A 16,426-nucleotide genomic window follows, 5' to 3' on the forward strand; every position below is an offset into this window, starting at 1 on the left:
CATTACACAACATCACAACTGAATGGATTATAGAGAAATTCAAATTTTTCACTAGATATAGACTACCCACAGAGATACAATCAGGTATACGATCAAACTTCACATCAAAATTATTCAAGATGTTATGGACAGCTTAGAAATAAAACAATTGAAATCTACTGCATACCTTCCAGAGTCGCAGGGAAGGCTTGAAAGGTGGCAACAGACATTAAGGACCATGTTGAGGACTTATAGTCAAGACTATCCAGATATTTGGGAAAAAGGAATTCCATTTGTGTTTTTTGTGATCAGAGATGCACCAAATGCATCAGCCAAATTCAGTCTGTTTGAATTAGCTTTTGGGCATGAAGTGAGAGGACTGCTAAAATTGATTAAGGAGAAATTGGTAAGTCAGAATTCAGAGACCACATATTTGGACTGTATGTCAAATTTTAGAGATCAATTAAATAGAGCAGGGGAGTTAGCTAGATAGCATCACAGCATACAATGAAACAGGAAGCAGAAAAGAAACCAAAAACTGGCAATTTTGCTATCGGGAAAAAGGTGTTGGTGTTACTTCCAGTGATAGGTGAACTTTTAAAAGCGTGGTTTTGTGGACCTTATTAAGTCAAAAGGAAATTGAGTGAGGTGAACTATTTGCTAAGGACTCCAGACAAAAAGAAATCTCACAGAGTGTGCAATGTCAATATGCTCAAAAGATATGTTGACAGGGAAGGAAAGCCAAAGGAGACTGTGTTATTGGTTCCAATGCAGAGTAAAGAACCAAATTCAGAGGATTCTGAATTGGACATTCCACAAATTAAATTGGACATTGAGGAAATTGTCATAAATTGGGATAAATTATTGAGTTACTTTCCAGAGAAAACTGAAATGACCTGAGTTATTACTGTCACATGGGGAGATATATGGAAATAACCTGGGAAGTACTAACCTAATTATGCATAATATAGATATAGAAGATGCTATTCCTATTAAGCAACATCCTTATAGGCACAATCCTCCATAGTTGGCACAGGTTCAAAAGGAGATTGAGTGCATGCTCCAAGATGATAAAATTGAAGTGAGTTACAGGGACTAGAGCTCACCCATTTTAATGGTGCCAAAACCAGGTGGTACCCATTGGTTATATGTGGACTATTGCAAAGTCAATGCAGTTACAAAGACTGATGCATATCCGATTCCACATTTGGAAAACTGTGTTGAGAAGGTGGGACAACCAACTAATATTTGTAAGTTGAACTTGCTCAGAGGATGCTGGCAGGTACCTTTGTCAGAATGAACAAAGTCAATTTTGGCTTTTGTAACGCCGAATGGACTGTATCAGTTTAAAGTCATGCAATTTGGTATGAAAAATGCACAAGCCACATTTCAGAGATTAAGCAATAAGGTCATTGCCAGAATACCTAATTATGTCGTGTATATATCGAAGGCCGGGTGATTTTTAGTCACACATGGAAGGGACATATGCAACATTTATCGGACATGTATGATTGACTTCGGAAGGCAGGCTTGGTGATAAACATGGCTAAAAGTGAATTTGCCGAAGTCCAAGTCACCATCCTATGCCATGTTTTTGAATATGGACTAATGGCCCAATGGGATGCAAAAACAAAGATAATTGGGGTGTTTCCCATACCATCGGCAAAAAGAGCAGTACTACGGTACCTGGGATTGAATGGATTTTATTGAAAATTCGTATCAAATTTGAGCAGTGTGGCTGGTCCACTCACTGAGTTGCTAAAGAGAGGCAAGAGGTTTCAGTGTACAGCAGACTGTCAGAAGGCATTTGACAGCCTGAAAGCTGTGGTAACCGATGCCCTGGTACTAGCCACACCTAATTATGCAAAGACATTTAAGGTAGCTATAGATGCAAGCGATGTGGGTGTCAGTGCTGTGCTCCAGTAAGAAGACAATGAGAAAATAGAAAGACCTGTCAGGTATTTTGTCAGGAAACTGAACATTCATCAGCAGAAATATTTGACAGTTGAGAAGGAGACTTTGAGCTTGATGGTGGCATTACAACATTTCAATGTTTATGTTACCAATCACGAATATGAGACAATCATGTACACTGATCATAACCCATTGAAGTTTGTACAGAAATTTAAGGACAAAAATACCAGATTGTTTAGATGGAGCTTGTTGTTACAGCCATTCAATTTGAAAATTGTGCATGTGGCAGGATGAGAAAACATTATTGCCGATGCATTATCAAGACTCGAATGAGAAATGGAGGCATTCAGTGGCAGGAGTACAACAGATTGAAATGGAATTAGTGTTGCATGTTTATAGTCAATGTAATGCATGAGTGTTGTAGAGTAAGATTAAAGAGTTTTAAAATGAAGCCATCTTTGGATATTGATGATTCATCTCTTTTTAAGGGGGAAGGTGTGACGGAGCTGTTCTTTTGAAAAAAGGACCACATAACCTTGTTAGAGAGGTCATAAAAGACACAGACTCCGAAAAGTCTAAGTTTAAGGTTTTTAGGGCCAGTTTGATTACAGGTAACAGATGCTGCCTCAGGCAACAGGTTTCAAGTTTTTGAAAAAAAACTTGTACAATGAAAGGGGAGTGGCCAGTTCTCTCAGCTCAGCTTTACTCTGGTTTGATTTGGTTTGGATTTTAGTAGTAGTGTTGAAAAAGACTGCTGGATCCAAAGGAGCCAGTCCATGTTGATCTGTCCCTGACTTCTCTCAGTAAGAAACTGTGTTTGATTTTATCTTTTGTGCCAAGGGGTATTTATGGAGATGGTTGCAAGTATTTGGAATGGCATCATTAAGTTGGGATGATCTGTTGGGTTTTTGGATAGGTTAAGTTATTTTGTGTTCTGTTCTCTTTTGTGTTTCATCCCGTAATCTTGTAAACATATTTAAAACTATGTGGGTTAGCAAGATGCATCACTCCTGAAATATTTGTGTCATACTTGCTTAAAATAATTAGCAAAGCTAGGATCTGGGCCACTTTCTTGCGGGGGTCCGGCCTGGTCTTCAATGGGCATCCACAATGACTAATAACAAAAAGCCCATTAAACGGCTAGTAAAGTCAACATTCAGCAAGTCCAGGCCATTCTGGTGAATGTGGTGTCATGCTGGTGGTAATTCTTGTCCATGTTAGTGCTCTGAGCACTATCCCAACAATATGGTGATGTCTATATCCAGAGGGGAATTTATGTGTGGAGGTTGCACATTCTCCCTGTGCCTACATAGTTTCCCTTCAGGTGCTCTAGCTTCCCCCACAGTCCAAAGGTATGCTGGTTAGGTTAGGTGGACTGGCCATGCTAAATTGCCCATAGTGACCAAGTGACCAAGTTGATAGATGAAGGAAGGGCTGTTGATGTCATATAGATGGACTTTAGTAAGGCATTTGATAAGGGTCCCCATGGTAGACTAATGGAGAAAGTGAAGTCACATGGTGTGCAGGGTGTTCGAGCTAGGTGGATAAAGAACTGGTTGAGCAACAGGAGACAGAGAGTAGTTTCTCGAAATGGAGAAAGGTGACCAGTGGTGTTCCACAGGGGTCAGTATTGGGTCCACTGTTGTTTGTAATATACATAAATGATCTGGAAGAGGGCACTGTTGGTATGATCAGCAAGTTTACAGATGACACAAAGGTTGGTGGCGTAGCAGAAAGCATAAGGGACTGTCAAAGAATACAAGAGAATATAGATAGATTTGAGAGTTGGGCAGAGAAGTGGCAGATGGAGTTCAATCCAGGCAAATGTGAGGTGATGCATTTAGGCAAGACTAATTCTAGAGCAAATTATACAATGAACGGTAGAGCCTTGGGAAAAGTTGATGGGCAGAGAGATCTGGGAGTGCAGGTCCATTGTACCCTGAAGATTGCTGCACAGGTGGATAGAGTAGTTGAGAAGATATATGGTATGCTTGCCTTCATTGGATGCGGTATTGAGTATAAGAGCTGGCAAGTCATGTTAAAATCATACAAGACATTGGTTCGGCTACATTTAGAATACTGTGTATAGTTCTGGGCAGCAAATTACCAAAAGGATGTGGACGCTTTGGAAAGGGTGCAGAAAAGGTTTCCGAGATGTTGCTTGGTATGGAAGGTGCTAGCTATGAAGAGGTTTAGTAGGTTAGGTTTATTTTCATTAGAAAAAAGGAGATTGAGGGGGGACCTGATTGACGTTTACAAAATCATGAAGGGTATAGACAGGGTGGATATAGGCAAGCTTTTATCCAGGGTGAAGGATTCAATAATGAGAGGTCACGCTTTCAAGGTGAGAGGTGGAAAGTTTAAGGGGGATACACGTGGCAAGTACTTCACACAGAGGGTGGTGGGCGTCTGAAATGCGTTGCCAGCAGAGGTGGTAGAGGCAGACATGATAGATTCATTTAAGATGCATCTGGACAGATGCATGAGTAGATGGGGAGCAGAGGGATACAGATGCTTAGAAATTGGGCGACAGGTTTAGATAGTAGATTTGGATCAGCTCAGGCTTGGAGGGCCGAAGGGCCTGTTCCTGGGCTGTAAATGTTCTTTGTGTCCAGGTGAGTTAGTCATGGGAAATGCAGGGTAGGGGCATGTGTTTGGGTGGGATGCTGTGGACTGTGTGGGTCAGTATGGACTCAATGGGCCTGCTTCTACACTGTAGAGATAATATTCTATGATTCTCATCAACATCTTTGTTTGAGTCTGAGGTCTGTTATTATTATGAATTTACATCCATAAAGGTATTGGTGGAACATTCTCACAACAAAGATAACCACCTAACCTTCCTTCTCTATCTGGGCGTATTTGCACTCTGCATCAGCCAAAGTCCAGGAAGCATACGGTAATGGGTGTTACTCTCCACTGGGTTGTCTGTGAGCCAACACTATCCCATACGATGAAGCACTGCAAGTCAGTACCAGATCTCATTTGAGATCATTATGTGCCAATACATTAGACAATGATAGCTGCTTCTTCCCTTCCCTGATGGCTGTGTCTCGGCTAGGAGACCATTTTTGAGGCTGACCCCTTTTCAATAACCGATGTAAGGGTGACAAGATGGAGCCAAGGCTATTTTTGAACTTCCCGCAATACTTCACTAATGCAAGATTGAAGCTCCTGTACAGATGTGGGACCCATGGTAACTCTGATTGCCTTCCCTTTATCTTGCAACACTTGTAACCCGAACTTCATGACTCTTAGCCCAAATAGGTCACTTGGGGTTCCTGGAACACATTTCTTTTCCCTTCCAAGCTGTATGTCCACCTTGGTGAAATATCTAACAACTATGTCCTAGTTCTCAAAGTGTTCTTTATTGGTCTTCCCTGTTATTAATATGTCAGGCAAATAAATGGAAACCTTGGAAAGACCACATAAAATGTTCTCCATCATTCGCTGAAAAATGGCACAGGCTGACAATACCCAAAATGGCAGCTTGCATTTTGGTACAAACCCTTCTGGGTATTAATTGTAGCATTCTTCTGGCAAGTATGTATTGCTCATGTCCAGCTTTATGAAGAACAGCTCCCTGCCAACTTAAGTCCCTCTATGCAAAGGGTTGGGTATTTTTCCAGCTACCAGAAGCAGTTTACTATTTGGTTAAAATCTCTACAAAGGCCCGTCACAATTCACAATGGGTAAGACAGGTGTTGTCCATTCTACAAATTGCATTAAGGCGAATGGTACTTGGGGGTGGGGGAGCGTGCAAAATCATGGAATTGCCTCCTGGTCAACATGCAAGGTGGCCCTGGCTTCTTTCATAGTCCTTAGACGTTCTGAAAAACATCCAGGTATTTAATTAGGACTTCACTCAGGCAGCCATTTTCTAATCGGAAAATCAAAGGGAATATTTCTCAACCAATTTCATCCCATTAGGTTTGAGCCCGAGCCTTTTAATACAATCAGTGGGAACTGAACCAGCTGCTTCTCAAAAGAGAGCAGAACCAAAGTCGTACCCTGAATCTGTAAAGTTTCTTTAATGTAGGTTCTCAATCTAGTCAAGGTCTTGCAAATGGAAGGGTTGAAGTCCAGTCTGAATTTTGTGAAATACTGGCTCTGTAATCACTGATACAGCCATGTTGCTATCATCCTCCAATGGAACCAGATGTTTATGTTTATTGGCTCTGATTTGGATGTTGCTAACAGTGTCTAGCGAGATGTAGGTGGGCTTTTCAGGGTGTGAACTCTCCTGGATACCAACCTCTTACTCAAGTTATGTCAGACTCTTTTACTGTCTTGAGTCTGCATACTGGCAGCAACTAAAATGGTTTACCAACCCAGATCCTGAAGAAAATGTGAACTGCCTGGCCAAGGCATGGCTTTGTTTTGGGGTTTTCCAGTGGGGCTTCTGTTCAGGATACGTCCTGAGTGAGGCTATGCAATTGCCCTCCCCCCCCCCCCCCCCCCCCCCCCCATGCTCAGTTGGCCTGGCTAGAATATTCACTTCCATCGGTATACCCTGTAACTCAACCTGCACTTGCTGTATTTTCTAATGACAAAGGCAGTTGGGCTTCAGCTCATAGGCACTTTTGCATGGTAACATTATTAGTCCCACATACCAAAAGGTCTCTCAGTATCTTATTAAGGGTTAAACCAAAGTCACACCATCTGCTAGATGTCTTAACCTTATCAAAGGTCTCTGTTTCTAGAACTGGTGAGTAAATTCAATAGCACCTCAGAATTACAGAAGGCTTGGGGTTGTAATAGTCTTTAACTAAATCCTTAAACTCTTGAAAGGTTTTAGTATCTGGTGTCTCCAGGAACATTAGGCTCTTAATAGCTAAAAAAAGCTGTGGGTCCACAAGCTGTCAGGAGAATTACTTATTGCTGTTCATCTGCCCCAAAGGTGTTAGCTTGGAAAAACTAACGTATTCTTTCCATATGTTGGGCCGTGCCTTCGATAACAGGATTGAATGAGTCAAGTTTCCCAAATCAAAGCATGATGCCAGAAATACTAACTACAGCTCAAAGATGATTGTTCTGACAGAATTTCTTCAGAAGCATATTTTTTGTCTCATGTCACCACTGAAATACCTCTGCAAAAGCTGGTATCCCATCACCAAGTTACTTACACACGCATAGCACTTGATACTGATTCAGCTTCCTCAGAGCTAACTGTCAGAGTAAACAGTTGTATTTATATCTGTCATTCAGAGCTCCCTGACTGCTTCAGATTAGACAACTCATATTCTATGTGGTGTACCTGGCTGACCTCATCACAATCATTACACTTTTGATACATTTTTAGATATTACACAGCATTGTACCTGCGCTGACTAACAGTTAGATTTTAGCTCCTGACACAAACCAAACCCCGGTCATAATACCCAATGCTTATTCCAGTTACTGTCACACAAACAGAGCCACCCTCCTTTATACTGCCCATTGGCAGAGCTCCAACCCTCCTGAATCAAAAGGATTTCAGCCCGGTCTCAGAGTGAGTGTCAAGAGAACGACCAGAGGCTATGACAAATTGGGGAACTCTCTGAATTGGAGACATGGTGATTCGTCAGGTCCACTCACCGCTACTTAGCAATTGGGTTAGTTCCATCTTGATGTCAGTTTCTAACATTTTCATGTTGCTGAACAGCTGTGTAACTAAAAAGGAAACAAGATGATGATTCACACATCAGCATAAAGTTTAATTTGTCTCTCATGTCCCACAGGGAGAAAATCACATGATAAGACCTCTATGTGTACCTTGTCTTTAACGATCCCAACTGCTGCGTGTACACAATGTTATTACTCTGTCCTGCTAATAATTCTGCTGTGGGTTTACAAGCTTGACAAATTTAACTAATATAACCAACAGAGTTAATCAATTGATGAGGTGTCAAGAACTACATTCAGTCAGAGTGTCAGAAGCAGTATAGTATTAGTAGAACTAGGTGTTTCTATAAAAAAGAAATTTTGTCAAGGTCTGCAGTTCACTATATTCAGTGATGGATCAAGATGAGGGAGAAGTCAGTAGCATGCCCAACCAAAATGTGCAACAGCTTAAATACATAGAATGTGAAATCAAAATGCAGGACTGGGGGTTTCCCAACAATCTTCACCCTGATGTACCGAATGGGTGATATCCCAACAGACCCAGCCTCACACAGGTCCATCTTCACCTAACCTGATTCATTCCATGTGATTTTGAGAGACTGCTGAGAGCACTCAGTGCAGCAAAGGCTACAGGAGCTGACAATATAACAACAGCAGCACTGAAGACCTGCGTGCTATGATTTGTCTGCTTCAACTCAATCAAATTGTCCCAGGGAAGCTACAACATTGGGATCTCCTGCCTGTGTACTGTAACTGCTGGGGCTAAAGGAGAGTGGCAGTAATGTCACACAGAGGGATAGTGAGAAGAACGAAGGGGAAGTGATGGGACATAGTCTACTTGTAGAGATTAAGGAGAAAGTGAGGACTGCAGATCCTGGAGATCAGAGCTAAAAATGTGTTGCTGGAAAAGTGCAGCAGGTCAGGCAGCATCCAAGGAACAGGAGAATCGACGTTTCGGGCATAAGCCCTTCTTCAGGAATGAGGAAAGTGTGTCCAGCGGGCTAAGATAAAAGGTAGGGAGGAGGGACTTGGGGGAGGGGCGTTGGGAATGCGATAGGTGGAAGGAGGTTAAGGTGAGGGTGATAAGGTGAGGGTGATAGGCTGGAGTGGGGGTGGGGGCGGAGAGGTCAGGAAAAGGATTGCAGGTTAGGAAGGTGGTGCTGAGTTCGAGGGTTGAACATAGAACAGTACAGCACAGAACAGGCCCTTCAGCCCACGATGTTGTGCCGACCACTGATCCTCGTGTATGCACCCTCAAATTTCTGTGACCATATGCATGTCCAGTCTCTTAAATGTCCCCAATGACCGTGCCTCCACAACTGCTGCTGGTAATGCATTCCATGCTCTTACAACTCTCTGTGTAAAGAACCCACCTCTGACATCCCCTCTATACTTTCCTCCAACCAGCTTAAAACTATGACCCCTCATGTTAGTCATTTCTGCCCTGGGAAATAGTCTTTGGCTATCGACTCTATCTATGTCTCTCATTATCTTGTATACCTCAATTAGGTCCCCTCTCATCCTCCTTTTCTCCAATGAAAAACATCCGAGCTCAGTCAACCTCTCTTCGTAAGATAAGCCCTCCAGTCCAGGAAGCATCCTGGTAAACCTCCTCTGAACCCTCCCCAAAGCATCCACATCTTTCCTATAACAGGGTGACCAGAACTGGACGCAGTATTCCAAGTGCGGTCTAACCAAAGTTTTATAGAGCTGCAAACAAGATCTCACGACTCTTAAACTCAATCCCCCTGTTACTGAAAGCCAAAACACCATATGCTTTCTTAACAACCCTGTTCACTTGGGTGGCCATTTTAAGGGATCTATGTACCTGCACCCCAAGATCCCTCTGTTCCTCCACACTGCCAAGAATCCTATCCTTAATCCTGTACTCAGCTTTCAAATTCAACCTTCCAAAATGCATCACCTCACATTTATCCAGGTTGAACTCCATCTGCCACCTCTCAGCCCATCTTTGCATCCTGTCAATGTCCTGCTGCAGCCTACAACAGCCCTCTATACTGTCAACATCTCCAACCTTTGTGTCATTTGCAAACTTGTTGACCCATCCTTCAATCCCCTCATCCAAGTCATTAATAAAAATTACAAACAATAGAGGCCCAAAGACAGAGCTCTGTGGAACACCACTCACCACTGACTTCCAGGCAGAATATTGTCCTTCTACTGCCACTCGCTGTCTTCTGTTGGCCAGCCAATTCTGTATCCAGACAGCTAAGTTCCCCTGAATCCCATTCCTCCTGACCTTCTGAATGAGCCTACCATGGGGAACCTTATCAAATGCCTTGCTGAAGTCCATATACACCACATCCACAGCTCGACCCTCATCAACTTTTCTAGTCACATCCTCAAAGAACTCGATAAGGTTTGTGAGGCATAACCTGCCCCTCACAAAGCTGTCACTGGATTAGTGGTGCTGGAAGAGCACAGCAGTTCAGGCAGCATCCAACGAGCAGCGAAATCAACGTTTCGGGCAAAAGCCCTTCATCAGGAATAAAGGCAGTGAGCCTGAAGCATGGAGAGATAAGCTAGAGGAGGGTGGGGGTGGGGAGAGAGTAGCACAGAGTACAATGGGTGAGTGGGGGAGGAGATGAAGGTGATAGGTCAAGGAGGAGAGGGTGGAGTGAATAGGTGGAAAAGAAGATAGGCAGGTCGGACAAGTCAAGGAGTTAGTAACTGAGCTGCAAGTTTGAAACTAGGATGAGGTGGGGGAAGGGGAAATGAGGAAGCTGTTGAAGTCCACATTGATGCCCTGGGGTTGAAGTGTTCCGAGGCGGAAGATGAGGCGTTCTTCCTCCAGTCGTCTGGTGGTGAGGGAGCGGCGGTGAAGGAGGCCCAGGACCTCCATGTCCTCGGCAGAGTGGGAGGGGGAGTTAAAATGTTGGGCCACGGGGCGGTTTGGTTGATTGGTGCAGGTGTCTCAGAGATGTTCCCTAAAGCGCTCTGCTAGGAGGCGCCCAGTCTCCCCAATGTAGAGGAGACCACATCGGGAGCAACGGATACAATAAATGATATTGGTGGATGTGCAGGTGAAACTTTGATGGATGTGGAAGGCTCCTTTAGGGCCTTGGATAGAGGTGAGGGAGGAGGTGTGGGCACAGGTTTTACAGTTCCTGCGGTGGCAGGGGAAAGTGCCAGAATGGGAGGGTGGGTCGTAGGGGGGTGTGGATCTGACCAGGTAGTCACGGAGGGAACGGTCTTTGCGGAAGGCGGAAAGGGGTGGGGAGGGAAATATATCCCTGGTGGTGGGGTCTTTTTGGAGGTGGCGGAAATGCCGACGGATGATTTGGTTGATGCGAAGGTTGGTAGGGTGGAAGGTGAGCACCAGGGGCGTTCTGTCCTTGTTACGGTTGGAGGGGTGGGGTCTGAGGGCGGAGGTGCGGGATGTGGACGAGATGCGTTGGAGGGCATCTTTAACCACGTGGGAAGGGAAATTGCGGTCTCTAAAGAAGGAGGCCATCTGGTGTGTCCTATGGTGGAACTGGTCCTCCTGGGAACAGATACGGCGGAGGCGGAGAAATTGGGAATACGGGATGGCATTTTTGCAAGAGATAGGGTGGGAAGAGGTGTAATCCAGGTAGCTATGGGAGTCAGTGGGTTTGTTCAAGCCATGCTCTTCCAGATGGTCATAGATCCTATCCCTCAGAATCCTTTCTAACACCTTGCAGACAACAGACGTGAGACTTACTGGTCTGTAATTGCCGGGGATTTCCCTATTTCCTTTCTTGAAGAGAGGAATTACATTTGCCTCTCTCCAGTCCTCAGGTACGACTCCAGTGGGGAGCGAGGATGAAAAGATCTTCGCAAGTGGCGAAGCAATTGCATTTCTCGTTTCCCAAAGCAGCCGAGGACAAATCTGGTCCGGGCCTGGCGACTTGTCAATCTTAAATGTTTGACAAAATTTTCAGCACATCAGCTTCCTCAGTCTCTATCCATTCCAGCATGCACACCTGCTCTTCAAAGGTTTCATTCACTACAAAGTTCATTTCTTTCATAAAGACAGAAGCAAAAAACTCATTTAGGGCTTCCCCTACCTCCTCAGACTCCACACACAAATTCCCTATGCTATCCCTGATCGGCCCTACTCTTTCTTTGACCATTCTCTTGTTCCTCACATAAGTGTAAAATGCCTTTGGATTTTCCCTAATCCATTCTGCCAAGCCTTTCTCATGGCCTCTCCTGGCTCTCCTCAGACCATTTTTGAGCTCCTTCCTCACCTGCCTGTAATCCTGTAGAGCTGAGCTTGACCCTAGCTTCCTCCACCTTACGTAAGCTACCTTTTTCCTTTTGACGAGAAGCTCCACCGCTCTCGTCATCCAAGGTTCCTTTATCTTACCACTTCTTGCCTGTCTCAGAGGGACATGTTTATCCATCACTTGCAACAACTGTTCCTTAAACAGTCTCCACATGTCTATAGTGCCTTTACCATGGAACAATTGCTCCCAATCCATGCTTCCTAACTCATGTCTAATTGCATCATAGTTTCCTCTTCCCCAATTAAATATCCTCCCATTTTGCCTAATCCTCTCCTCCATAGCTATGTAGAATGTGAGGCAGTTGTGGTCACTATCACCAAAATGCTCTCCCACCACAAGATCTGATACCTGCCCTGGCTCATTGCCGAGCACCAAGTCTAGAATGGCCTCTCCCCTCATCGGCCTGTCAACGTACTGAGTTAGGAAACCCTCCTGAACACACCTTACAAAAACAGCTCCATTCAAATCTTCTGCTCGAAGGGGGTTCCAATCAATATTGGGAAAGTTAAAGTCCCCCATTACAACAACCCTACTACGTCCACACTTTTCCAAAATCTGCCAACCTATTCTTTCTTCAATCTCCCTGCTGCTATTGGGGGGCCTGTAGTAAACCCCTAATCAGGTGACTGCTCCCGTACTGTTCCTAATTTCAACCCATACTGACTCAGTAGGCAGACCCTCCTCGACAATGGTAACTTCTGTAGCTGTGATACCCTCTCTGATTAGCAGTGCTACACCCCCTCCTCTTTTATCCCCCCTCCCTATTCTTTTTAAATGTTCTAAACCCTGGAACATCCAGCAATTATTCCTGCCCCTGAGAAACCCACGTCTCTGTTATGGCCACAACATCATAGCACCAGGTACTGATCCATGCTCTAAGCTCGTCACTTTTATTCCTGATACTCCTTGCGTTAAAGCAAACACACTTTAACCGGTCCCTTGGTTCCTTCCCAGGAAATTCCTTCCCACTGGCTGTGCTACCTCTTGCTATTGCCTCATCTGCATCAACTCTCACCTCCGGTATACAGCTCAGGTTCCCATCCCCCTGCCATACTAGTTTAAACCCTCCTGAACTACTCGAGCAAACCTTCCATCCAGGACATTGGTCCCCTTCCAGTTCAGATGCAACCCGTCCTTCTTGTACAGGTCCCACCTTCCCCACAAGTCATCCCAATTATCTACATATCTGAAGCCCTCCCTCCTACACCAGCTGCGAAGCCACGTTATAAGCTGCGCCCTCTCCCTGTTCCTCGCCTCGCTATCTTGTGGCACCGGTAGTAAACTAGAGAACACTACTCTGTTCGTCCTGCTTTGCAGCTTCCATCCTAACTCCCTGAAATCACTTTTTATATCTTCGACTGAGACAAGGTGGGGGGGGGGGGGGGGGGGAGAAATGAAGAAACTGGAGAAATCTGAGTTCATCCCTTGCGGTTGGAGGGTTCCTAGGCGGGAGATGAGGCGCTCTTCCTCCAACCGTCGTGTTGCCATGGTCTGGCGATGGAGGAGTCCAAGGACCTGCATGTCCTTGGTGGAGTGGGAGGGGGAGTTGAAGTGTTGAGCCACAGGGTGGTTGGGTTGGTTGGTGCGGGTGTCCCAGAAGTGTTCTCTGAAACGTTCCGCAAGTAGGTGGCCTGTCTCCCCAATATAGAGGAGGCCACATCGGGTGCAGCGGATGCAGTAAATGATGTGTGTGGAGGTGCAGGTGAATTTGTGGCGGATATGGAAGGATCCCTTGGGGCCTTGGAGGGAAGTAAGGGGGGAGGTGTGGGCGCAAGTTTTGCATTTCTTGCGGTTGCAGGGGAAGGTGCCGGGAGTGGGGGTTGGGTTGGTGGGGGGTGTGGACCTGACGAGGGAGTCACAGGTCTTTTCGGAACACTGATAGGGGAGGGGAGGGAAATATATCCCTGGTGGTTGGGTCCGTTTGGAGGTGGCGGAAATGACGACTGTTTTTACGATGTATATGGAGGTTGGTAGGTGAGGACCAGTGGGATTCTGTCCTGGTGGTGACTGGAGAGGCAGGGCTCAAGGGTGGAGGAGCGGGAAGTGGAGGAGATGCGGTGGAGAGCATCGTCGGCCACGTTTGGGGGGAAATTACGGTCTTTGAAGAAGAGGCCATCTGGGTTGTTCGGTATTGGAACTAGTCCTCCTGGGAGCAGATGTGGCGGAGACGAAGGAATTGGGAATATGGGATGGTGTTTTTACAGGGGGCTGGGTGGGAGGAGGTGTAGTCTCAGTAGCTGAGGGAGTCGGTTGGTTTATAGTAAATGTCCGTGTTGATTCGGTTGCCCGAGGTAGAAATGGAGAGGTCTAGGAAGGGGAGATCGGGGTGGAAGGTGTTTGTAAAATGGATGAACTATTCAACCTCCTCGTGGGAGTACGAGGCAGCGCCGATACAGTCATCGATGTAGCGGAGGAAAAGGTGGGGGGTGGTGCCAGTGTAGCTGCGGACGATGGACTGTTCCACATATCCTACGAAGAGGCAGAGATTGTAGAGATTAAGGCCTGACATCACAAGACAGAGCATGGAAATTTCAAAGGCCCCAATCTCCTGTCCAGCTGAGGCAGAGTTCGGGAGGTTTTTAATTCACTCCAAGCAACTCAGCAAACTTTAATCAGGACGTCATGAGTTAGATGGAACTGCTTCATTTGTCATTTCACTGCTTAGAGTTACAATGGAACAAATTAGACAGTAATGTATCTGTGCTGATTAACTGTTAGAGTTTAGCTCCTGACTCAGACCAAACCCAGGTCCTGACACTGAATGCTTAGTCCAGCTACTGTCATACAAACAGGATCATTCTCCCTTACACCAGCACAGACGGAGCTCCAATCCTCCTGAATCAAAAGGATTTCAGCCCAGTCTCAAGATGAGTGTTGAGAGAATGACCAGAGCCTATGACAAATTGGGAACTCTCTGAATTAACATCATGGTGATAGGTCAGACCCACTCACCGTTACTATGCAATTGGGCAAGATCCATCTTGAAGTCAGTTTCTACCATCTGCATGTCGCTATATGGCTGTGTAACTGAAAAGGAAATAAAATTCATATATAAGCACAAAATTTAACATGTCTCCCATATCCCACAGGAAGAAAATCACATGGTAATTGTGTTGTGTGCGTATCTTGTCTTTAAGGACCTCGTGCTATGTGTACACTATATTGAAGGAATGATGAATGGAGAAATGATACATTGCTATGCTTATATTACAGTGAAATACAACAAAATACAGTGAGAAGCTTCCATTTGTCGCCATAATGCAATGCCATTTTGATGGTTTAAGAATAAGACAAAATGAAAAGAATTAGCTTAAAGAAAATTCTGTCTGAGTAAAAGCTCCAAGCCGGCCTAGAATCACCACTGCCTCATTAGACACCAAAATCGCCAAACCCCCATTGCCATCTTTAGTTGCTGGGTCTACTGTCCTCAGTGCTGGGCTCCCTCTCCCCTTCACACTGGGCTCCCTCTCTGTGCTGGGCTACCCCTGTGTCCAGCATTGGGCTCACTCTCTCCTCTGCGCTGGGCTCACTCTCTCTCCTCCACTCTGGGCTCGTTCTCCCCTCTGTGCTGGAATGACTTTCCTACCAATGGGCTAGCACTCTTCTCTGTGCTATGCTCATCCTCCCCCAACACTGGGCTCACTCTCCTCCCCCCAAACTGGGCTCACTCTCCTTCCCCCACACTGGGCTCACTCTCCTCCCCCCACACTGGGCTCACTCTCCTCCCCCCACACTGAGCTCACTCTCCTCCCCCCACACTGGGCTCACTCTCCTCTCCCCACACTGGGCTCACTCTCCTTCCCCCACACTGGGCTCACTCTCCTCCCCCCACACTGGGCTCACTCTCCTCCCCCCACACTGAGCTCACTCTCCTCCCCCCACACTGGGCTCACTCTCCTCTCCCCACACTGGGCTCACTCTCCTCCCCTCACACTGGGCTCACTCTCCTCCCCCCACACTGGGCTCACTCTCCTCCCCCCACACTGAGCTCACTCTCCTCCCCCCACACTGAGCTCACTCTCCTCCCCTCACACTGGGCTCACTCTCCTCCCCCCACACTGAGCTCACTCTCCTCTCCTCACACTGGGCTCACTCTCCTCTCCTCACACTGGGCTCACTCTCCTCCCCCCACACTGGGCTCATTCTCCTCCCCCCACACTGAGCTCACTCTCCTCCCCTCACACTGGGCTCACTCTCCTCCCCCCACACTGAGCTCACTCTCCTCCCCCCACACTGGGCTCACTCTCCTCCCCCCACACTGGGCTCACTCTCCTCCCCCCACACTGGGCTCATTCTCCTCTCCTCACACTGGGCTCACTCTCCTCCCTCACACTGGGCTCACTCTCCTCCCCCCACACTGGGCTCATTCTCCTCCCCCCACACTGGGCTCACTCTCCTCCCCCCACACTGGGCTCATTCTCCTCCCCCCACACTGGGCTCACTCTCCTCCCCTCACACTGGGCTCACTCTCCTCCCCTCACACTGAGCTCACTCTCCTCCCTCACACTGGGCTCACTCTCCTCCCCCCACACTGGGCTCACTCTCCTCCCCCCACACTGAGCTCACTCTCCTTCCCCCACACTGGGCTCACTCTCCTCTCCCCACACTGAGCTCACTCTCCTCCCCCCACACTGGGCTCACTCTCCTCTCCCCACACT

The 16,426-nt window shown here is 46.4% G+C and overlaps 1 protein-coding gene across 1 annotated transcript in view; it reads right to left on the bottom strand.

Moving 5' to 3' along the window:
• The window catches only part of LOC140467904 (CD209 antigen-like protein C), a 79,453-nt gene that overhangs the window by 36,336 nt on the left and 26,691 nt on the right, over positions 1-16,426 (bottom strand). The window contains exons 3-4 of the mRNA XM_072563980.1: positions 14,721-14,795; positions 7,471-7,545 (exon numbers count right to left, since the gene is read on the bottom strand). Of these exons, the coding sequence (XP_072420081.1) occupies positions 7,471-7,545; positions 14,721-14,795 (150 nt within the window). The remainder of the gene's footprint in view (positions 1-7,470; positions 7,546-14,720; positions 14,796-16,426) is intronic.

This window comes from Chiloscyllium punctatum, chromosome 46 (assembly GCF_047496795.1).
Source record: "Chiloscyllium punctatum isolate Juve2018m chromosome 46, sChiPun1.3, whole genome shotgun sequence".
Classification (NCBI taxonomy): Eukaryota; Metazoa; Chordata; class Chondrichthyes; order Orectolobiformes; family Hemiscylliidae; genus Chiloscyllium; species Chiloscyllium punctatum.